The sequence below is a fragment of the Apodemus sylvaticus genome, chromosome 17 (assembly GCF_947179515.1).
Source record: "Apodemus sylvaticus chromosome 17, mApoSyl1.1, whole genome shotgun sequence".
Classification (NCBI taxonomy): domain Eukaryota; kingdom Metazoa; phylum Chordata; class Mammalia; order Rodentia; family Muridae; genus Apodemus; species Apodemus sylvaticus.
In genome coordinates, this window is record NC_067488.1 from 65,634,113 (window position 1) to 65,659,149 (window position 25,037).

Consider the following 25,037-nt stretch of genomic DNA (forward strand, 5'->3'; position numbering starts at 1 on the left):
TTTATTGAAATACAAAATACACAGCCAGTAATTGAAAAAAAAAATAGTCAATGCCAGAGATTCTAGGCAGTGAGTGGAAACTGAACTCCATCCCATGTACGCGTCCATGGATGTGAACAAGATTGGCAGTCTGTGTATTTGGGTTGTGTTGGTGCATTTATTCCTAACCACTTGATTTTCTATCAGTGGTAGATGAACATCACCAAATACCTATGTGAGCTAAAATGAACTGAGCCCTATTCTAGACTTGTTAAATTCGAAGACCGTTGTTAGCTCTGAAAATTACTTACAAATGAGGAGCGCCTTTCTTTGCTACTTTGCTGTGATGATTACAGTATTGTAAGCAGTGAAGAGCATTACTGAATTATGCATAACTTTGGTTTTAATGTTTAGATGTCTCCAATGGACAGATACGTACCCGTGGAATTTTGAGCCCACCATCTTAATTCCCTGCCCTATCCCGATGATATAAATGTGAAGAAAGAAAACTACATATGTAAAAAATAATAAAAAAAAAAAGTACTATATGTCAACGGTCTGATAACTACAGAATGAGATTATGTACACAAATATATCGCAAAATCACAGTTTCCTGCACTGAATGTTTATCAAATAGAAACGTATCAAACAATACTGGGTAGCATGCCTCCACACAGATTGTGGTCTGCTGAAAATTTCGAGTGAGAACGGAAGACGAGAGGGGAAGCCTTGCTCAAAGACACAGTGGGACAAAGATATCAGGTACACCATGAAAAGGCAGGTGTTATGAAGCGTTCCTCTTTGGTAGTTGTTTCTTGATAGTTAAATGACCCCCCTCTGTGTTTAGTGAGATGTTTGACCATTTGCCATCCCCCCAAAAAACTGAATGAAAAAGTCACTGACTCGGTATAATAAGCAGGTTGGGCAAACTACTCCTTGAGTATTGAAACGAAGTACTCTACACTGGCATGTGTCATTTATGATCCTCACAGGGACCGCTCCCAAGATATTCCCCTGCCTCAGCCAGTAAACCGACCCTTAGTATTGGTGTAGAATGGGAGGTGGTCGTAAGTGCTGGTAGCTTTGCCAACCAGGAAGATTTTTGTCTGATGTTCTGAAGATAGAATTATCTGTTAATCTGGGGTGGTGAGACATGGAGTGAGCACGGGGGGAATGGCTGTTGTCTGCTGACCAAGACAAGCAGCCAACAGGATCCAGCATGCACAGCTGCAAACACAACTCGGGCATCACACACTGCACTGGACGGCCTGGGTTAAAATGTGTGCCACAGAATTTTAATGCATTCCTTCACCATTCCCAACAAAACCCATCATTTTCTCTTCCACAAGTATCACATAATAGAGCTAGAAAACATCTTTGGAATCTTGTTAATTCCTCTGACAAACATCCCAATCAAGACAACTAAAATGTCCTTCAGACAATTTCAGCCGCTTCCAGTAGAAAAGCATCTCCCCGGGATTAGTGATGATTGGGGTTTGGAGGGTTGTAAATCCAGTCGATTATAATAAGCGCCATGCTTCCTATCATGAAGATTATTCCAGTCACAAGGAAGATCAAGGCCTGTAATTCAGAGGGAGCACATTAGGGCAGAGCGGAGATGGGGAGCAGCACCATTTGCTTGGACAGTGTAATGGCGTGGTATTGTGCTTTGTATATTCTTAGTGAAAAATGGCAAGTCAATTTAGGACCCTGGCTGGGAAAGAGGAGAAAAAGTGAACACGTAGCATACGGGTCTAGAGAGCCACTGTACATGAAAATATGGGGGTTGACAAAAACTAAATGACAAAGACTGAACGATGTAGGAAACACTCCTGGCCCCTTGGGTAGGAAGAGCTGAGGTAGAAAGTTGTGCGTGACACAACTGAGAAACCATATGGATAAAACGGAAGCCCAGCGTGTGTTGGTCATTTCTGAGAAAAAGACCAAGTATAGGTACCTTTGTAGGTAGGAATATTGAGAACACACCTATATTTCAGAATTTTAACTGGAAGAGTTCCTACATACACCACATAAACCCATCTTCTAATTCTACCTGCTGGGAAGCAGCAGGTGAAGGCTGTCGTTAGCAGGGGTCTAGGAGACAACTTGACACACTTTCCATCTGGTCCAAATGACAATGGGTCACAGCCGAGGTGGGTACTTGCCCCGGGGGACACTGCTACAGACACCTGGGCAGGATGGGGCACACAGAGTCCTGATATGGGGAAAAGATGACAGGAGGGCCTGTCCTTATGTCCCTGGGCACCTCAAGAAGTAAATGACTTCAAGGGCCAAACTTACATTTAGAAGTACGCTTCCCCAAGCCTTAATAGAAGACCTATTTTAACTGGCCACTGGCAATGCTTGATTATTGGTAAAATATCTATTGTGTTGTATGTTTCTGGAGTATTTGTTATGGAAAGAAAATGTGTACTCCATAGTTCAGTAAGATGATACTTTACATTTGAGAAAATTAACTGGAAAATAATTGATTCTGTTTTTTTATATTGCAATCCAAACAGCAGAGCCTATAGGGAAATGGCTATAAGGGAGATAAATAGATAATAAACAGAAGGGAAGTCAAAGCCATGTTTGCCCTTATGAATCTAGCAATTTGCAAGGGACTAAAATTCTGGCATTACCCCAACACGGTGAAGGAACACAAATTATATCCAGCCCTGCACTGGACACCAGCGTGCACATGACATGCATGCCTGTAGGAAATTCACCAAGCCGGCACTTACCACAGGGGAACTCAACAAGCTATTTAGATAATTTTTACTTGAAGGAGAGAAATCCTAGATTCCTCAGACAGTCAGAAACCCTCTTTTTCCCGCCATTCTGCCACCCAGCCTCGGCTTCTGTCTCGTGACTGCTTCGATTTCTAAGCCATGTGTTTTCTGGTTCACCCTGAGTAGCGTAAGAGGTGCTCCCAGGAGGGGAGATGACAATGCTTACTTACCCCAATCTTCTGGGGTGATCTTGGGGGCTCTTTCTTGACCAGTTTGAGATAAAAAGCTGCTGGGAGGATGAAAATCAGCATGGTTGCAGAAGAAGCCCCTGAGGAAAGAGAGGTGGGGTGGGTTAATGCTTCACAAGGCCAGTTGTCTAGAAAAGAAGGTCTCTGCAAGCCCGGGCTTCAGGACAAACAGATACAACGTGATCTTGTTATTCTTAGCATTAAAAGCAATGTTTAATTCGTAGGCCACCTTGATTATTTCTTTCTATAATTGTGACTTTATAGAGAATATTAAAACATGCCTCATATCATAGCATCATAAGTATAACTATAATAAGCAGCAAAAGGCCAAGCAATAGTAAAGACTTAGCAATATAACTACATACTCAGAGGGCTGAACACATGCTTCCTGTCTGCTCTTACTTTGTCCACACCTGATTCTCTTAAAAGTCATTCTCCCCTTAAAGTCTAGTAAACCCTCTGCCTGGATTGAGAAATTAAATGTACTAACAGATGATGTGGTTAAAGGAAATAAGATGTTTTGGGCTATCAGTCTCCTGTTCCTCTAAAAACATCCTGAATGCCCTAGCTGATATTCACGACTCCAGAGAGCTTGTGGTAGTTAACACCTGTTCTTATTCATCGCTTGAAGACAGAGCTACGGAGCATGCCCACATCCTGAGTCGAAGACAGAGCTACGGAGCATGCCCAAATCCAGTGTCCACCAAAAAGGTATGCGACTTGGCTTTTTGAGGCTCAGTTTCCTCATCTCCTGAGAAAGCCCTTGGACCAAATGGCTCTAGGTGGCTCCCAATATCAGTGGAGAGGGAGAGGGCACTGCCAGGCTTGTACCTGAGCCCAGCAGGGGCTGGCAGGATTCTTGTTAGCCTGAAGGGGACTGGGAGCCCCATCTCCGTATTTGCCATTAAAGAGGTGTAAGTTTGAGACGAACAAACAAAAGGGCTTCTGAAACTTACCTATGAATCCAAAGATGTATTTGATGGTAGGCACGAGGATGACCAGCACGTTGTTGAGCCCGATGATGAGTGCAGCGATCCCGAAGTGCTTCACCCAGCTGAAGGGTCTTCGTGGAAACAGCAGCGTGATCACCGAAGTACGGATCTGCAACGAGGGTGTACAAAGGCACGGTCGCTTCTTTAACTTCTGTTTTTTCATCTCTGCTATGGTTTTAAGTATTCTAATCTAAAGCATTTTGTTTTTATTTTAACCTCCTACACAAACATACACACTTAAAAATCTCTTGACTTTTTCTCCCGTTCGTTTGTGTGGAAACACACACTGAGTAGCGCTTATCACCCTAACTCCTTCTAACTTTGTACAGTTGAGCAGAATTAAGTCCATTCGCAACGCTGTGCAAACTTCATGCCGATTTTTCATGTCTACAAGTGATATTTTTTCCCTTGGTTGCATATCGTGCGTTCACTCTCTTGAATCTTAGTATTCTTTGTTAAAAAATAATCTTGGACAGAAGAGATAAAGTAGCAGCTGCAAGCAACTTGGAGGCAGTGAAGTCCTCGCTGATAGCTAAGTGTGTCTTATTCTCATTAGACTGGCTAAGCATGGAGGACAAGACACCGGGATGACTTACACAGACTGTGAAGCAATTTCTGTAGACCTGGCTTTTCCCTAATTTTCCATTTTATTTAACATTTTCCACTGGTATTTTGAAAAAGAAAAAATGTGATACGTTTCGTGTTTCCTTCTTTCTCCCCACCACATTAATAGATTACAGATCCCTTAAAGGCAAACAATGGAACTTAATAACCCTAACATTCCTCAGAGGCCCTCCCTGGCCATTTGCACACAACAGGCACTCAGTAAATGCTGAGTTAAACTGACAGCAGGAATCTTTCCACTCCCTTTGGGGATTCTTGACAGATTCCAGCCCTGTTTCTACTTGCGGCAGAGCCCAAGTAAATGGTGTGTCAGTAGATAAAGAGGTCGCTATGGACAGAGGGACAAAGCATTTGGGTTCGGATATCCCGACACAGAAACATGCTTATCTCTGACATCTGTTTATGAGGTGACTCTTTCTGGACTTGGCAGAATTACTGTTTTACAGTGCATAAGCCTTTCAGTTTAGCAAGAGATTCCCATGGGCAGAGGTGATCAATTGGTTCTCCGTCCCAAACTCTCATGATGGTGTGGAGACGGGAGCTCACTGCAGAGACAGCAAATTCCAGCTCCATTATGAAACATGTATGGACAAACCAAAAAAAAAAAAAAAAAAAAAAAAAGCAAGCTAAATGACCGACAGTTTTTCCTGAGGCATTTCTCGCATACCATACCGGAAAATTAAAGCCATCTGTGTGGGTCAAAGGGAACTCCATTTCTAGAGTGGCAAACTACACAGTCCAGTTTTTCGAATGGCTTAACAGTGACTTTGTGAAAGGGTTTAAGAGTTGGAACAGTGAAAAGTATGAAGAAACTATGAGAAAACGCAAAGAGAAAATCAAGAGTTTGACCCCTTTCCCCAGTCTCTGGGACAGTCTACGTTATGACCTGTGAAGAATGCCTGTCTGATATTGTCCACAAGTCCGTGGGCTTGTGATAAGTTTTCTCTAGTTGCTCAAGGGTTCATCTGATTCTGGGAAGCAAGCTGAATGCAGACCCATGGTTCCTGGAGACACAATGCTTTTGTTTTTCCATTTGTTGTTAAAATAATACACTGGGGAAAGCAACACCAACAACAACAATCCAAAAAGTCAAGAAACAAACTAAAAACCAAGTCAAGGGCAATCCAGTATGTTCAGGGCCTCTGAGCGTGAACAGTTTCCTAAGGTCACGTGGTAGACTAAGGTTTGGCCTACTGAACCGAGAGGACAGGAGAGGACAGGAAAAGGGAGCAAGGCTGGAGTGAACAGTGAAGGCTTTGCTTTGATGGTGAGTGAGCGGAAGAAAATCCCTCACAGGACTGAAGGAGCAGAAGGAACATGGAGTGTTAATGCCTTCTGGAAGGGGGCAACAGCACCAGGAATGAGGCCCTCTGGGAGTGGCCTTGGAAAGGGTTAGAAGGGAACACGGGTCAGTCCATGTTACAGCGCCACCTTTCGGAGAAAGTGGATCCAAACAGCCGGGGCAGCTCTGTTTATCCATGTCAGGACAATAGGGGCAACTCAGCCCAGTTACCCACAAGGCCCTGGTGCGCTTCCCCTTACCCAAGTGCCTCTTTTTCTACCGACACAAGCTGATGAGGATATAAAAATGTGGGTGAGAGGCGGGTCAGGGAAGTCCCTAGCACCAGCCAGGGCCCCCGACCCAGAATGACCTTAGAAATTCCATGCAGTTTTAGGTAGAAAGTCAGTTGTTCCTACACAGAGTCTCCAGCCCGGCCTGTAAGGAGGTGCTCTCTATGCGGGGACCCAGTGTGGCGGTCATAGATGTGGAAGAGCCTTGAGTGACACTCTCAATAAACACAGATTCTCCCACTGAGGAGAAATGACTCCTTCATCGTGTTACAGGGTTGCCCGGGGATAGCATCTTTGGAATACGGACTCTACTGGGGTTCCTGCCAATGCCCAACATATTGCTATGTCTGTGTCTGTGCACGCCTCGGAACAGGACACACAGAAGGGATTATTGTCCTGTGAGAAATGAAATAGAAGGCTCTAGAGAAGCCTGGGGGCGGGGGGGGGGGGGAGGTGATCTTCTGAACGTATTACAGGTAGAATATGAGCCCGTCCCCTTGGGATAAAGTATAAATTTTAAATTATAAATTACCTGCTTTTCAATCCTCTGTGGTAACATATGAACCTAATTGCAGAAAGCAGAGCGGTTATGAATGTCGCCACGCAGAGGTGCATCCCACAGTGGACGGCCCACCCTGTGCCTAAGGAGATTCACATTAAGCTGCTAATGGAAGGCTAGCCTCAATACATTTGACCTTGGCATCTGCCTAACAACCGTCACAGACCACTCCTAAACTCTTGCGCTAAGAAGGAAAAACCCAACCTAACTTGAGATGACAAGTAGGATAAGAGAAAACCCAGCAGACAAACTCTTATCCTGTCACCTAAGAAACAGCCTCGGGGCTGGAGAGATAGCTTAGTGGTTAAGAGCACTGTCTGCTCTTCCAGAGGTCCTGAGTTCAATTCCCAGCAACCACATGGTGGCTCGCCCCCGTCTGTAATGGGGTCTGGTCCCCTCTTCTGGGAACCCTCTTCTGAAGAGAGTAATGGTGGTCTACTCTCATATGTATAAAATAAATCTTTAAGAGCCTGGTTAGCATCTGTTGCAAGAACAAGGATGCAAAATAGTAGGTAAAACTGGTAGACTTGAACCCAGGCTAGGTCTCTTTTGATGCTTGTGTGTGGAAATATAAAGGCCAGCAAAAAACATTTCTTGGTGGTCAAATGTTTCTGAATGCGAAGAATGTTATCCAAGAAAGCCACGTGACATCCAGGAGAGCCACATCCTATATTTGATTCACAGAAGTCCTGCACCCACCCCCAAGTTACAAGAAACAAATAAAAACACTACCCATAATCACTCTGTAGGGGGAGGTGCTGAAACTAAGGTCTGGTTTTCTAATTGGTTCTTGATTTTGTCAGTAAAGAAGGCTGGGAGCCAATTATTGGGCAGAAGGTACAGATGGGACTTCCGGGTGCCAGGAGGAAAAGGCGGGCGCAGGGAAGGGGTGGGGGGCTCTTCTGTCTTGCCTTGGAGAAAAAGGGACGCTGCAATCAAGTAAAGTCGGGGACAGCTAGGGCCAGCGGCCTCCGCTATGAGAGGGTGGCCGAGGATGTGGAGATAATGAACAGATGAGCGCAGGCCTTCCCAAGCAGGAGATTCTGCGCCCAGCAATTGCGCCACTTTTGTGGCAAGCTGACTGTGTGTTTTTTATCCGTGGATTCAAAGGTCTTAGGTGGGGCTGGTAACGCGACCCCTCCTGGGGAAAGGGTCACAAGAGTGGGCTAGTGGAGCGGTTGACTCCTGGAGCAAGGCAGATAGAGAGAGAGAAGCCAGGTCAGTGCTAAAGGCTTGGCGGAGCTGAGCCAGGAAGGACAGAAGGAAGTCGGGAGGGGCCAGAGCATAGTCACAGCTCCAGAGCAAAGGCGGTAGCGTGGCTTTAAAACTACACGCAACACAGCAACACAGCTGTCGAAAACACATCAGAATTTGACCTTTTAGAATTTGTCTGGAACAAGGCAACTGCCACTCGTCTGTTTCTATCACTGTCACGACCATTTGATTTGCTCGACAGAACTGAGGTCCCATGGGATTAATGGCACATGAATGGACCAGAAAAGTCAGTTCATACATTCCAGGAAAGACAAGATTCACTCAAAAAAATTTTTTCATATCCAAACTGCTGGTTCATCCTCTGTGCGGCCACTATTCCGTCTGCGACCTGTTAACGTTTACCTGTAACTGTGACCGGAAACGCCATGCTGTGCACAATGTCATACCGCTAACAGAGAGTAGGACTACACAGGAAAGGGTGGGTGTTGGCTTTTTTTCTGGATGTTGGTTCTTATGCCCAATTTGGATCCTAATGGCATCCAAAGCTGATAAACGACTGTAGTTCCCGATGATCAGATCTATCCCCCGGGCATTTGTTCTTACACTAGGTAAGAATTTCTACAGGAGGATCGGATTTCCAACATCGAGATGCAATATCTGTTGAGGCTAGCTATAACTCCCCATTCTGGCAACAAGCCTTGCATTAGCTCACCAGTTATCTACTAGACAGATGACCACAGCCACAACCATCAATCTCTGGAGACTGGCTGAAAAACACCATATTAAGGACCTCTGTGTAAAGCTAAGTAGAAGTATGTAACAGATTTCCTTTGTACAAAGTAATTAAACAATGACGCAGGTGTCTCTGGTAGGTCCAAACTTCCCTCTTAAGCCTGAGGTTCATTTTAAGCTAAAGTTCCATATATGACATCCAGAATGCTCTGAGATATATTAGAGGCCAGGCGTTAAGTGTCAAGTGTTAGCCACGATAGGGGCAGGGATCTGATTTCATGTGCTCATGGAAAAGGAATGCGCCACAATACGCTTTCAGCACACAGGCTGTGCTTAAAGTGAACAGGGCACATTATTTGAGTGGCTCTCGTATGCCGAGAGTCTTGGGTGGAACATTTTGTACACAGCAAGGCTGGCTACTGAGTCGCTTATTTTTACATCCCTAAAATGGATGAGTAAACGGAATGTTTACAAAAGGGACAGAGTTGGCAGGGAGGTGAAAACCTGTGTTTGTCTGTAGGTGCGGCTCACATGCTCACCCACACCAGCCCAGTGATGTGAACCCGGGACAAACCGATACCCTGGCTAGAGAAGGAGCAGGGATAGCAAACACCAGAAGGTACGCGTCAGTTTGGGGAAGAGGTCAAAGAATCTCTTCTGATGTAATGGGTCTCCTTCCCATTAGCCATCAAGACGTCAGATTCAATAATCCGGCCTGCAGATATTACACCAGCACAAACCAAGGAACAAACTAAGATACCATCAAAGCTATGGCAAGACGCAGTGTAATGTTTAAAGTTTACATGGCATTGGCTTTCACATTTCCAGAGTCAGAAGCACTTCTCTACTTTTTATTAGTCTATAGATAACAGCTTAAGCTCTGATTTTTTAAAATTTGAATTTAAAAATAAGGTTCATGTATTTTTCTCATACTTTAAAGGCATGAACACTGCTATCCATCTATTGATTGATCTATCATCCCTCTATCATCTATCTATCAACTATCCATCTATCCATCATCCATCTATCTATCAATCTATCTATCAACTATCCATCTATCATCTATCTATCTATCTATCTATCTATCCATCCATCCATCCATCCATCCATCCATCCATCCACCCACCCACCCACCCACCCACCCATCCATCCATCCATCATCCATCTATCTATCTGGTCAACCTCAAGTTGACCTACATTCTATGAGAAAATAATTTTACACACAATTGCAAGCACATACATACCCAAGTTCACACTGAGTCAGAATATCACAACAAGCCTTCAGAAGTCCATGTACTTACTGGGAACAGGACGATGGGCACGGTCAGTGTCACCGCCACCAGGACTGCCAGGCGTACCATGAGAAGAGCCGTATCAAACGTGTAGACTTTGCTGTAAGCATGGAGTAACTCGTCTTCGACTTCCCCTGAAAGATGAAGAGTTGGGAGATTGCTGAGTTGGCACCAGCTCCTCACAGAAGTATGTGATGGTACAGGAAGAGGTCTGGGCCTGCGCATTCGGACAGCTTATAAAGCTGGAGGATGGAGAGCTCATAAGAAGCTTCTTGAGATTGTTTGCATTGTAATAAATCTATATCTACTATGAAGAAGCAGAACAAACCCGGACAATGGGTTCCTGTGAAGAGGGAGAAAAGCCCAAGTCTACCAGTGTGTCATGCCCACACCACCACTATCCCCAACCTGTCTGTCCAGCTAATCCTGATGCAGCTCCTATGCACTTAGTGTGGAAACTTTAGGACTGCCATCTCTAACTCTGAGTGTTCACCTGTGCGTGTGTATGTGTGTGTGTGTGTGTGTGCGCGCGCGCACACATGTGTGCTCGCATGCATTCACACGTGGAGGCCAGAGGCAGATGTTGGGAGGCTTTCCTCAGTGACTTTTTTGCGCTGCTCTTGAGGCAGGCTCTCATTGCACCTGGAGTTTCCAGTTTGGCTAGACTGTCAGCCAGCAAGACCCTGGGACAGGTCTGCTCCTCCATCCAGCTCTGGGGTTTCCGACTCATGCCTCCATACCAAGCTCTTACACAGGCACTGGGGAGCCAAACTCGGGTCCTTTGAGGTTTTAGAGGGTTGTTTATCTTACAAAAATCATTAGACAAACATGCAAGGATGAATCACTAGGTTTTGTTTGTTTTTTTTTAATGAATCCCTCAGCTATTTTACTCTAAGATCTATCTGATGCCTTCTCTGAAGACAACCATTCAAGAATTCCATACCCAAACATACATAGATACATATGAAACCAAGATGCAAATAGCACATGGATACATAGGAATCAGATGTCGCTGGTTCCTCCTCGATTACTCTCAAGAGGAGAAAAGGGTGCAAACACACTCAGCGGCATTGATCTTGGCTTTAACGTATAACCAGTGAGAAGATAATATCAGATCAAGAGCAGGCGTGTGGTTAATAGTCAGATATTAACCAAAGAGAAAAGACTCCTGAGCAGTGGTGACTCTTCTCGGGTCATTTCCTCCCAATTTGTCATGCATTTAATTTAACTTACCAAATCAGTTAAAAAAAATAGATAACCAAATCAGCTTTTAAAATGGAGGTTCTAGGAGAAGGAAGAACTACTTTTATTTACAACTTTGCAGCCAGTTTTCGAAATTCCAGTGTGTATGTACTGCATGCATATTTCGTTTTCTATTTTAAAATAACTGATATGTTTTCCAAAGCAATAAACACTTGTTGACAGAACTCAAATAAAGCTATGTGTGTTTATTACAAATGTCTGTTGGTATTGACACCTTGACTAGCATGCAAGAGACCTTGACCAGTGTGCAAATATGATAACACACTGATATTTAGTTACAATCTTGGGCTACACTTTCTGGGAAGAGTAAATGATGCTGACCCCTTTGTGTGCTATTAAGATGCCAGATACCTGATGGAATGTTTAATGTATAGTATCAATGTATATATATATATATATATATGTGTGTGTGTGTGTGTGTAGATATTCTATATACTATTATATCAGTATTTTATATATAACCACAATTTAGAATAGTGTTTGAAGGATTGAGTCCCAGATTGAAGGAAATCTCTTGTATCGTTTGTCTCAGGAAATGATTACTCTAACAAAATTGAACAAAATGAAGCAGACATTCTATTTATTAAATGTACTAAGATGCCAGATTTCACTGACTGGTAAGGAAGCAGCAGGTTCAAACTCGAGTACTGTGGGATTTTGCTGTTTTCCTGACCACCACTTTTCCCTAAAAAGAGTTTTCCTGTGTATAGTTGAATTCACTCTCATTGTTTCTAGTCTGAGCTGAGTCAAGAAACTTGACAAATATCATTTATACATGGAGGAAATTAACTTAATTTGAGGGATTTGGTGTGTATGTGCCTGTGGGTGTGTGCATGTGTGTGTGTGCATGTATGTGTGCATGTGTATACGCATGCGAGCATGCGTGAAACTGATCATACATGTCCATTTTGAGTGTAGTGTTGTGTCCCCCCTGCTGCTTTCTGTCTTATTTCTTGAGGTAGGCTCTCTCTGACCAGTGCTCACAGGTTTTCTTAGCTTAGTTAGCGTATAAGTGCCAGGGGTTCTCCGGTCTCACTTGTCCGGTGCTGGGATTTGTATATAGGTGCTGGGGATCGTTCATAGCTTCTCATGCTCAGATGCCAAGTGCTTTACCTACTGAACTATCATCCTAGCTGTAATTAGAGAGATTAAAAAAGGAAGAAGAAAATCAACAAGACTTCGCAAATTGCTGAAATCTATTAGCCAGGTGGATCTGGAGCCCATAATCTTTGGAAAAATAGCAAAGCTCAATAGAGTGTTAAGAATGCACCACCCATTGACCGTGCTGCTCACGGAAGGGATTAAAATCCAGAAGGGATGCGTCCAGGTGAATTATCAGTCTAACCACAGAGAGAACGGCTGGGGCGGGGTGACCTACCATAGAAGCTCAGATAGCCGAAGAGGGCGGCGAGCAGGTACATGACGAGCATGCCCGTGATGGAAATATTGGACACCGTCTGCATCTTCCTGCGGGATCGACTAGGAATAAAAAGAACATGAGCTTCGGTTTAAAACCATCCCTGCTCGAAAAGCCATAGTGTACACCCCCTCACAAAGCACTGTTGAAGAAACGAACATATTTACAACTCAAACTAGAATCAAATCAGCCAAGACAATGGCTGCCTTACTCTTTAAGCTCGCTGTAGATGGGGAGGACCTCAGGGTGGCAGACGAAAGCAAACGCTAGGATTGGAATCGCATAGGCCGTCTGCAAAACAAACACAGCAGCGTGTAGTCAGAGGTCCAGCATAGATGGCGATTCCAGAGCGTCTCGGTTTATACAATATAATCCAGCGACCACAGTACTCAGTCATCAGGGGCCTGTTACTTACCCGGGAGTTGAATACAAAGTACTTGGGTTGACATTTGTCAGCACTGTGGGCTTCGTACTCCACACCGTCGCTGTGAGGAGTGCCCGCAGCCTCCTCACCCAGTCCTGCAGGGTTGTGCGGAGCATAATCCATCATGAAGTTCACGTCCGCGGTCTCCGAGTTATTGGGGAGCGTGATCATGTGCATGGCAAGTGAGTCATTGAAGGTCAGATTGCCATTGTTGTGATCCAGAACAGGCAGAGGGCAGGGTATTTGGAATTTTTTGTAAATCACCTAGAGCCAGTCATTAAAAACAAATTGAAACAACAGAATCAAAAATCATCAAGCTCTGAGGGGTGGGAAAGCAATGGAATGAACGTCCATCTGTGTGGCTTGAGAGATGCAGGGGAGAAAACTCATTGAGGATTTGCTTAGACCACCAGGCTGCAAAGACTCCTTCCAGCTTCGGCTCAAAGGAAAGATCTGGAACTATGACTGGCAGTGGTACATTCTAGTCAATAGTACCAGGCTCCGGGGAGTCTACTCCAGGCCTTTCTGGCTCTTCTGTGACAAAGATCATTACATATCAAACTACTCATGGTGTGAGCCATCAGAAAGTCCTTCCTCTTCCTTTACCTCTCTGAGGGGGGGGGGAAACGACTTACAAATTTTGCATCTATTGATATTTCAAGGAATTCCTCCTTTGTTTGAATTAATTTCTTCTTTAATTCCGCTGCAGCCACCCTCTCTTACTGGGTAGAAAGTGCAAGAGAGCACGGCTGGTGCAATCAGATAGAGCCCCAGCTTGCTCCTGTCTGCCATCCCCGCCTTCTTAAATACCGGGTCACTCCCCAGCTCCTTCGTCTGAGTGCTCATCCAGAAGATGCCTTGGCATTGTGAGTCAACTATATTTAGACCCCTGACTGATCCTTTCCTCATTCCAAACTAGAATACAATAAAATCACTTGTGATGCAAGAGCTATTTTGTGCTAATGAAGCACTTGGATAAAAATGAGGACGCAGATAAAACACGGCATGCCCGCCAGGCTGCAAGGACCGTGTCAACCAAGCACTCACCACACTGACAAAAAACACCATGCACGTGAGGGAGAATCCACTGGTGTAACCAAGGTAGCCTAGGAAGTAGCAGAGATATGTCGGAAGGTGACTTTATCGTCTCAAAGGAGCTCGTCTATTAGAACACAAAGTAAAAGATATGCTTCCAGCTAAATAATGAATTGATACCTAGATTTTTAAGGAGAGACAGCGGGAGGATGATCCCCACGGACACAAATAAGACGAGGTAGTTGCCGTTGAGATACCATTCCCTAGAAGAGAAAGAGAGATGGCGTCGGGGACAGAAAAGGTCAACCACGCGAGTCACAGGGTATCGCGGAGGGAACGCACGTCATACCCAGTATTTTCTTCAAGTCCCATGAACACTCTGATGACTTCAGGCAGCTCGTACTTAATGATGAAGAGGTAGCTGGACATGGCTGAAGAGGACAAAGGGACACATTAGCGGTGGCCTGCACACCATCACCCCATGACAGATGAGAGAAGTCGGGGCATTTGGGACATCCATTCTCCTCAGCATTTGGGACATCCATTCCCCTTGAAACAGTGAACATCTCATTCCTAAAGCAGAAGAGGAAGGCCCCAGGCACTGTGGGGCTTCCAGGTTCCCTACATAAGCAGACGTCCATCCTTCCAGCTCATCACAGGGCGGTGGCTGTGAACGGTGCCCATGTTGATTCTGGGTAAAATCTAATTTGGGTTCTAAGGGAACTTCTGGTCCCACGTTCTCACTCACTGTCACTCACTAGAGACCATCATGGACTGTGTTACGTGTGTCTCTGGGTGACAAAAAGAAGGTAGAGGCCAAATCCAAGAGAATGGAACTGTAGGCCGCTGACACTTCAGTCACCCTAACTCTCCCCACGTGACACCTGGTTGGCCTTCCAGGTTTCCCAGAGTGACACAATGGAATCTTAGAGCAGTGGCCAGTTTAAGTCTTCTACTCCGGTAACAGAGTATAAGAGACAAAAGCTTATCCCTGTTTTGTCTGATAAGGGGTTGGTCCTTCTCCTCTCATTCTGGCTTCCCCATTGGTCAAGTAAAATCACAGAAAGGGTCACATTTCATGTACGTAATTTTGAAAATATAAAATCTATAAGACCTCTTCCTGTGTGTGTGTGTGTGTGTATGTGTGTGTGTGTGTGTGTGTAAAACAAATGAACAAACAAAACAGATAAATCTCTTATGGGAGAGATTTGTGCCACACTTCGTTTCCCAGCCCACCACTGGGATCAGTATCTGACACCTGGTCAAGGGTACAATTAAAGATAAAACTGACAGAGTTGGGGGGCTGTAGCTCAGATGGTAGAACAATTGACCAGCATGCCGGGGATGTAGGTTCTAGCTCCCACACTCCCACAACAGGCCAGGTTTACATAGCAGTTGTAAGTGTGGTCACCGAACTTTGGTGTGTATGGAGCAGACTTGGAAGTTGTACACTGACTTCTGACTAGTTCCAAATTAGTGCCTCAGGTCCCTTGGAGGTAGGATTTGTGCTTATCCTTTCTGACGCTTTTGGATTCTTCGAATTCATCATTCAATCATCTGAAAAGTCTTAATGAGGACAGGTTTACGTCCTTACCCTATGCTGCTGCTCAGGACATCAGGATTTTGATAAACCCAACGACACGGGCAAGATTATACTGTTTGCAAAGGGCAGGCTGCATGAGAAACACGGGGCCGTTGACTTCGGCACCGTTGTTTCTTCCCTACAGTCAAAGCAGAATGATTTCTCCAATACCCGCTGTGCCTTCTGCCCACGTGGTTTGGTTAATCTTTACAGAGTCCTTGGCTAGAGCAGAATCTTACAGAGCATAAATAGGAGATGTTTCTGATGAGCTGGCTCACTGAGGGACTATTCGATTTTAAAGCTCATAACTGCTGAGTCTCGGTGATGTCACCACCGTTAATGTGTTTGGTCTTTGGAAATTCAGGGTGCTACTGACCTGTTCGGGTAATGTCAATATCAACCTGCTGATGCTAAGGCACTGGGGGTGAATGCCAATTCCTTAGGGGGTTGAAAAACCGAACTGTTCTAAATGTGGAGTTGCTAATTTAAGAGATAATTTAAGGTTCCCCTTATGCCAAATCGTTAATCACACAAAACAGCCCAATCGAGAGCATTTTTTTTTTCTGGGGTAGTAGTGTGCAACCTCATCTCTCTTAAAGCCACACTACCTGTGGTTGACTTCACATAGAGCCCACTTTGATCTACATGTCCAGCAGGCGCTGTACTGCTGCTTTGAACAGCCATGGTGCCATTGCCCAGCCTGGGGACTTAAGGGATAAACACATTCAGGTTTACTTATTTCTCTTTATGTCACTTGTCACAAGCTAGGGCAAGCATGAGGTGATCTTATGAACTTAGGAAATGCTTGATAATTTAAGTTCCTGCAAGGCTGAAGATTTTAACCAAATGGAGAAGAGCCTCTGTGTTGGGCTTACAGGCTCAGGGCTCCAATACAGTGAAAAAATAAAATAAAATAAAGATAAACCAAAAACAAACAACAATAACAAAGACAATCCAGTGATTCTGGAAATATCTACACAAAACTTTAATCTAAAAACATAAAGATAAATAAATGCGCTGTGGGGAATGAGGGATTAGTTCAGTGTTAGGGCTCACACATATTCAGACCCCAGTGGGTTGAGTTGGTGGTGGTGGATTTTTGGCGAGATTAAAAACTAGAACATGGTTGTTTTTCTGTAAAGCCAGCTGTTTGTTCCAGAAGTTTATTTATTTGATGTTTCTTTATTTTATTGAGCATCCCACAGAACGTTCACGGGGCCCATGGCAAGCTGCTTCCTTACCTCCAATGTTCTGCATTGTAATAGAGATAAAGGCTCCAATTTTCCCAGGCCATCCAAATGCCTTCTCCCCCAATTTCTCATAGATTAAAGATCCTATAAGAAAAGATAAGACTGCCGTGTTAGAGGATCATTTTTATGCCTCTAGTACTTCCTTCCATAAGTCTGGAATCTTAAGCACATAACTAAACAGTACAGAGAAACTCGCCTCAGAAACCCATGAGCAATGCCAAATGCTCTCCAGTCAGAAGCAACAGCTTCATTCGTTTGAGCTGTATGCCGCTGGCAAGAGCAACTATCCCCCACCACCTGCCAGAAACCGTTTTTCCCACATCTGGCTTAAAGTTGAGCCAATCGGCTTTCATCATTGGCTCTCACTGGTCCAGTTAACTCAAACCCGTGAGAGAAAGTATTGCTGGGTCAGAAAATAAATAAATAAATAAATGACCCGTGAAGCTAAGCAGCGCCCTCCTTAGCTGACAATGCTGTGTGAGGGGTGGGATTCTTTTCTGAGAATCAAACTATGAAATACTACTCAGCAATTAAAAACAATGAATTCATGAAATTCTTAGGCAAATGGTTGGAACTGGAAAATATCATCCTAAGTGAGGTAACTCAATCACAAAAGAATACACATGGAATGCAATTACTGATAAGTGAATATTAATTAGCCCAGAAGCTCTGAATTCTCAAGAAACAATTAGCATATCAAATGATACCCAAGAAGAGGGAAAGAGAGGGCCCTGGTTCTGAAAAGAGTTGATCCAGCATTGTAGGGGAGTACCAGGACAGGAAATGGGAGGGGGTGATTGGGAAATGGGCAGAGGGAAGAGGGCTTATGAGACTGATGGGGATGGGGGAACTGGGAAAGGGAAAAGCATTCGGAATGTAAACAGAGAATATAGAAAAAAATAGGAAAGATAGCCTTTGGCTGAAGTTAGGATGTAAGGACGGCATACCTCCTTCCTTGGCTGTCTTCAGTAAAAGGTGAACCGAGTAGAGAGATAGAATTGCCACAGTAAGCAGCAGGATTCTGTAATGGGATGGAAAGCAGTCGATACAGATTTGTAATAGGTGAAACAATATAGATTTGTAACAGATGAAACACTGTTGCGCTGAACGTTGCAAATAAATCTACAGTAGCAATTCTGCCTCTTCAGTCACTGACTTTGCAAAAAAAATATATGGATTTGGAGGGTTCTGGGACATTCTCTTCACACTGCCACATGTCCCCTTGAGGCCATACAACTGGGACTCTCCTACACTATACATGCTTCAAGCACTACCGAACGCTTCTTGCATGGTGATGTAACACACCTCACGGTGGTGATGCTAATCAACAGGCAGCAGTCAAAACAAAACAAAACAAAACAGGACAGAACACCAGTAAAACACAGTAAACGTCTAGAACCTGACCAAATCTAGGCTTGCTTAGACACTCACCAATTTTTGTCTACTGATCTTGTACTTGAGAAGGAAGGGCACTCTGTTACCTGGAGAGTCAGGCATATTGAAGAAAGCAGAGGGAGGGAAGGAAAGAAAGCAGAACCAGGCCTTGCTTATATTCAGCAGGAGTTGAGTGTGATGTTGGGCCCCTCCACACGACCACACATATGAATGGCTTCTATGTCAGTACTAATCAACATCTCTCCAACACCAAGAGCATCACAAGAGGACCACCAGGCATGGTGGCACATGCTTGTAACCCCCACACACAGAGGAAGCTAAGGCGGGAGGATTATAGGATCAAGGCCATCTTTCGCTGTATAAAACAAGCTGACAGAATGATCGTGGATAACGTCGTCGAGGTAACGAGGGCAGCACTGACATCTGACATCTAGAGCCATCTGTCCTTTTCTGCTTTACTCATGAACATGCATTTTCCCAGTTTCTCTGGCACTCCCGGGAGATCACTGCTTTGTTGTGTAGTTTTGGATTGGGTTACACACGTGGAACTGCTCTGGCTGTGTGTGTGTGTGTGTGTGTCCCCCTCTTCCAGAAACCAAGTCTTCCAGAACAGCTGAACCAATGGCTTTCTCCTCTATGCAGTATGACACACTCTTTTTAGAGAACTCATGTAGTCCAGATTACATATTTTGTTCCAGGGGAAAATAATGTGTGTTCCTATATCTGAAATGTGTGCTTGCTGTGGTGTGCATTCTAGAAAATGAAATCAATGGAATGCTATGTCACTTGCTTTGAATTAAGGGGGGGGGGGGAGTTTCAGCCAAATCTGTTCCTTAATTTCTTGGACACACAGTGGTATTCCTGTGGTGTTCAGCACTATGATGGCTCTGGTCAAGGTAACTTTTTAAACGAAATGAAGGCTTTGTTTTAAATGTGGAAGGCAATGTTCTCCAGAAGTTGATCGGTGGCTCTGTGGTTTGGGAAAGTATTTTCTATTTCTGTTCATCAATGATCTGTAATAATTTCATAATTGTTTTTAATGCCACGAATGGTTAATAAGAAGGCAGCCTTTTGTCTCAAAGGTTGGGTTCACTACACAGGCACAGAGATATGCAAATGTATTATGAGCCTACTATTCAGATGGTAAATGGCTAATTGATTTCAAACACGGTTTATTGAAGTTGGTATAAAAACCCATTCAGCTAAAGATTACTATACATAAAATAGTTCATTTGACACAAGATAAATATTTATAGTTCTGATCCTCAGTCCTTAAATAGTTGTATGATTACCTAATCATCCGCGATGTCAGCACCCAAAGAACATATATTTAAAGTGAACGTGCTGCATTCTTAGACAGTTAGCTCTCTGGCATCGTGTTTGGAAGCAGGCTTCAGGGTCACACTGACTCCCAGTGTGTGGCTTTATGCTTGCGAAGAATATGACTACAGACAAGTATGTCTTGGAAAATACCAAAGTCTGTGTAGTCATGCAGACGCCTGTGGTTGTCCATCACAGGCGAGGCCCTGCCCAGCCATCCTATTGGTCAGCTGTGAGACGTTGCTACTTTCAGGCAGTCTTTGTCCAAGTGTGGTGAAAGTGCATAGATTTAGAAACCAGCTCCAGTCACTCCACAAATATTCTCCATGCCAGGCCCTGTGTTAGGCTTCAGGAAAGGGTGTGTGATGAGACATGGGGGGGGGAGGTCGTCAATCCTCTGGGTCTCATAGGACACTAACTAAGCAAATCAGACATGCACACAAGGGTGTTACCATTGAGGTTTGTGTATAATACACTGGCCCCTGTCACAGAGGTCATGGAAGGTTGCACTAAAGTGATGCTCTGCTGAGACATGAGATGCTAACGAGATAGAGAAGAAGGGAAAGAAGGCTCTGAGGACGCATGCAGAGGCCAATGCTGGTGTCTGGTGCCCAGAGCCACAGGGACTAGCACTGGTGCACGCGGAACTCTGGGTGACATGAGTTATTTTTTTCCTGGCATTATTCAGGAATGTGGGGGTGGGATACCTCTGACTGCTGAATGCTATGCTATCTTACGCATCTGTCAAGGGATGAGATACTCTGTGACGTTTCTGCGGTCGGATACCTAAACCTTCTGCCTCTCAGCGGCGGCAGATCGATATAAGAAGCCAGGGCCACTCACCAACACTCCCTCAGATGGGTCTTGTTCACAGAGAGCCCGCACCACGTGCCAGGCTACACACAGACTTGGCACTGAGCACAGACATGTATGTTCACTTACACAAAAAGAATGATCCCGGTGTTGGCCATGGCATAGGACAAGCCCAAGATGCCGCTGCCCATGATGGCGTTGCTCAGGTTAAATGAGGACATTCCGAAGGAAGTCGTTCCAGGGTGCTGGAAATAAAGACGCGCAGTATAAGCCAATGCTTGCCAAAGCATCAGCCTTTGCTTTGGCCACTCTGCTCATGGGATCTCCTGAGACTATATCCCCAAATGGAAGAGTAAAACAAAACCATAATGAGCAAAAGCCATTAGTTACTCCCACTATCAAGAAGAACATGTACTTCTGAATGGAACTCAAGGCTTGGCTTCAGCACAGGTCGCAGGAAAAATTAGAAATACAGATGAGCGATTTAAAAATAAAAAGAGGAGAAAACGAGGCGTGGCTGCAGCTTACATTCAGGTTAGAATGATTTCTTGAAAAAACAAATAAATTTCATAAATGATTCACGCAGCCATATGGCAAACGGGAAAAACAAGCCTTTATTCCAGTAACAGCCTGAATAAACAGAGAATGTGCTGATGAAGGCTTGGAAAATTTCAATCACACTGTTTTGCCACCGAGACCTCGGGTAGGTCAGACACCCTCCGTCCTGTTTACCTCCTGAAAGCAGGGCAGTCACTTACGTGCTCATCCGCGTAATCGACTAGGTTCTTCTTCCCCAAAAACCCATTTGTCAGGAACTTCTGACTTTCGGCATCTTCATTAGCAAATTGACTGTATTATCAGGAAAGGAAAGAAGAAAAAACATGGGGAAAACCCATAAATGTTCTGACTTGAGTTTAAGATCAAGGTGATGCTCCGGATAGAATCAGGGAAGACAACAGCAGGGAAGACAATGTCTAAAGCATGCCTCCTCTTCTTCACACTTCTAGATCAACCACGGGGGAGGAGAGGGTGTCACAAGAAAGGACACACCTTCAGTTGAAGATTGTGTATGCTATCTCTCCTTTCCCCAATACTGACTGGGCAAGAAAGAGATTATTAGCTGAGCTTAATTTTGTTCCTTCTTAGGAGCTCTTAGCAGGAGCGGGTGCAGAGCCACAGTCCTGAGATTTTAAAACCATTGTCCTGCCACGATGAGATGATACTTTTATTATTGTTTATTTAATTTTTTTAATGGTGCTAGAGATGAACCTTCTGTAAGGACAGGGCTCTGTATGGCCACATCCCTTAATTTACCAACTTAACAAGTATGTGTTAAATGTTCAGACACTCCTCTCATCCGACGCCCGACATATCCCTGTGAGGGGAACATGTATGAACACATGTGCATGCATGTGTATACTAATTACTCTAAATGGGTATTTTGGTCAGTATTAGATAATAAATGAAACTTAGAAAATTATTAATGAAACGAAGGTTAAGTGGTAGAAAAATTGGGAGAGAACGTAGACTTTAAAAAGGCATGAAGGGCCAGGTGGTAGTAGTGGTGGCAGTAGGGCAAGGCTTTAATCCCAGCACTCGGGAGACAGAAGCAGGGGGATCTCTGAGTTGGAGGTCATCCTGGTTTACAGAGAGAGTTCCAGGACAGCATCGGATATACTTTAAAACTATCAAATTAGCTAGCTAACTAACAAACCGGCTAACTGGCTAACTAGATAGCTAACTAAGTGGCTAACTTAATAACTACCTAGCTATCTATATAACTGAATGAATGAATGAATGAATGAATGAATGAATGAATAAAAATGTATGAGCCATACAGGCCCAGGCTACACAAACTCATTGACGCTGTCCCCTTTCTGTTCTGGTCAGCTCCAGCAGTCACATGCCAGGAGCTCTGAAGCTATGTCCAGAGGTCAGTCTCACCTCCAAGAGGCCTGACCAGCAAGGCTAGCCTCCACCATTACAGTTTTACCTACAAAGATATAACACAAGCCTCTGTAGCTACAACCCACGCTCAACTCTGTGTGTTTCTCAAAAAGATGTCCCAGCAGACAGTTTGGGGTTGTTTAAGGTATTTCTCATATTCAAGAGCTGGAGAATGGTTTCAGGGAGATGACCCTTGGAAATAAAATGAAAAACAAACTTCTCAGGGAGATCCTTACAAATTGTCTTTTATAACAGAAGTTAATCCTGAACATACTCTAACAGGGAAGAGTCACTGCAAAAAGTCACAGAAAAAGAGACACCACGAGGGAGGTGACTCTCGGAAAGTAGAGTACAATACAAGGTAAGGCTAGGACACATCAGATCCACCCACAAAGTTTCTGCGTGTTTCTGGGAACCACGGAGTAGATGGCCCAGAGAGTATGGGTAAAGGACACGCCCTAGCTTTGTCCCATGCTCCTCACAGGAGACACTGGGCCCTCAGCTGTTGCCTTCTTCCTTGTCTGAGGTCCCTCTACCATCTTGATGTGATTTAACTGTCTGTGTTTAATACACTAGCTCCGAGGGGTCGTTATGTAATGTTAACAGTCAGGAGCTGGCATGATAAGATACAATGGGACGAAGGACCGTAAACACGAGTGCTTTCTTCCAGAACAATGTAAACTGAACAGTGTCCAACACTCTAACTCTTACTTTCCTCGGCAAATTAAAGTCTTCACTGCACGAGTGGTTTTTAAAAGTCAGAATTTGAAAGTAAGGAAATTGTTTCTGAGCGAGGCACTCGTGTGGTCTTATTTTGGAGTGAGATGAGATGTGGACATAAACCAGACCGAGATTGGACAAGGCACGTGAGGTATATACTCAGCACGTTAACTGTTTTAATGTAGACCCAGCATCTATTGAAAACAGAAGAGGAAGGATCTCAACCAAAGGCTACAGTAAATTGAATTAAAAACACAAAACAAACAAACTAACACTACCACTACACATTCACTCAAAACCAAATACAAACATTAACCATCTATTAAAGATGAATATAAAAATCACAAAAAACAACATCTTAGACACGCGCCAGCATGTATTAGAAAATACATCATTGTGAGGAGCTAAAATGGTGCTGTGTGGGGTTTGACAACGACATCCACTGTGGACTCTGGTGCTGCTGAGACTAGATCACCTTTGGCTCCTCCACCCACTGCAGAACTCAGACCTGAGTGTGCTTCCTTCAGTACTAAGAGTAATGACGTGGAGGAGAAAGAACCCAGGATTGCTAAATACCACTTTATATTTATATACTCACTTATTCTTTGGAGAAGGAGGCGTCCGTTTGCAGGCCCACACTTTGCACAGAAGCCCAAAAGAAGATAAATCGCCCCTAAGTCAAGCAACCACTCTACAGACACCACTGCCCGGTGTTTTACTGCATTCAGCAGCCACGAGTCCAAAGACTGCAGACAACATTGAGAACATACAGGGAAGGACAGGCTGCTCTCGGGGAAACGCGGGTTACATCGGCAATGAAGACGCGGACCTTGAAACTTCAGTTTCCAGTCAGCCACACAAAGGATCAGGGCTAATGTGTCAATATCAACATTGTTATCTCACGGTTAACCATAATAAGCCCAGTCATTCCAACGGGACCCTGGTATTCCCAGCCCATGGCCCATCCGGTTTTTCCACAGAGCCTGGCAATTTTTCACTCCGTACCTGCTTGCGGCTTCCTTATCGGAGTTCTCCATCCCGGTGTAGCTGTCTTGAATGCTGTCCGCGCTGCAGCTGTCGTCGTCAGGTTCGACGTTGACGTTTCTCAGTTCCATGGGGTCCATCTGACCTCACAGCCCTTTCCTGTCCACAGAAAAGACTCTTCAGTGCAAATAACACACAGCGCCTTCAGCTCGAGCCTCTTCCTCTATGTGCTGGCTCAGAACACTCTGTTCTGAGAACAGAGCACACAACACATCGTTGCAATTTGCTTTGAATTGGATCGATGAATGAGAACCCCTTACTCTGTGAGGGCGCTTGCTGTGAAACACGTAAAGAAATGAAGTTCTTGAAAAACTTCACAAAAAAACACACCCCGAAAGTTTCCCTCACCTACTACAAAAAAATAAAAAAATAAAAAAGTAAAAGAAGGAAAGAAAGGATGAAAGAAAGCTGAAAGGGAGGGAAGGAGAGGAAACAAAAAGAAAAGAAGATGGAGATATTTTGCAACTCGCCATGAGAATAAAAAATTCAAGATGTGGAAGCACACATCATGCAGATTGGGTCTTGTAAGCTGATTGCTTGCTTTTTTCAAATGGAGAGGAGAGGACAAAAGTAAATTATTGACAAAGGAGGGGGGCCTGCCAAGTATCTCTAGCAACTAGAAAGAACATTAGTGCCTTAATTTAAATGAGCTTTCAAGAGTTCAAGCTATCAAAGTGCTCGGTAAAACGTGGCCCAGGACGGGATCGAGGTTAGACAGTCACATTCTAGGAATCTGGAGCGCAAGCCACAGCAGACACCACTAACAAACCAGATGCTTCCTTTGCCTTTGAATTGGTGTTAGACATAGTCTACATCAAATTGAAATGCATATTAACCACAAAGAAATTCATTTTTTATACTGCGCCTTGTCTTTAAGTCATA

The 25,037-nt window shown here is 44.3% G+C and overlaps 1 protein-coding gene across 1 annotated transcript; it reads right to left on the bottom strand.

The window, feature by feature from the left end:
- Nucleotides 1–1,458: 1,458 nt before the first annotated feature.
- On the bottom strand, nucleotides 1,459–24,246 carry Slc38a4 (solute carrier family 38 member 4). The gene is made up of 15 exons (XM_052161006.1): nucleotides 24,117–24,246; nucleotides 21,203–21,293; nucleotides 20,574–20,689; nucleotides 17,864–17,937; nucleotides 16,908–17,000; nucleotides 14,434–14,515; nucleotides 14,265–14,347; nucleotides 14,097–14,155; nucleotides 13,041–13,313; nucleotides 12,837–12,916; nucleotides 12,587–12,687; nucleotides 9,955–10,079; nucleotides 3,916–4,060; nucleotides 2,942–3,039; nucleotides 1,459–1,560 (listed from the first exon to the last, which is right to left on the bottom strand). Exons 1-15 carry the CDS (start codon nucleotides 24,233–24,235, stop codon nucleotides 1,459–1,461), a joined length of 1,641 nt encoding a protein of 546 aa, XP_052016966.1. The 5' UTR covers nucleotides 24,236–24,246.
- Nucleotides 24,247–25,037: the final 791 nt, after the last annotated feature.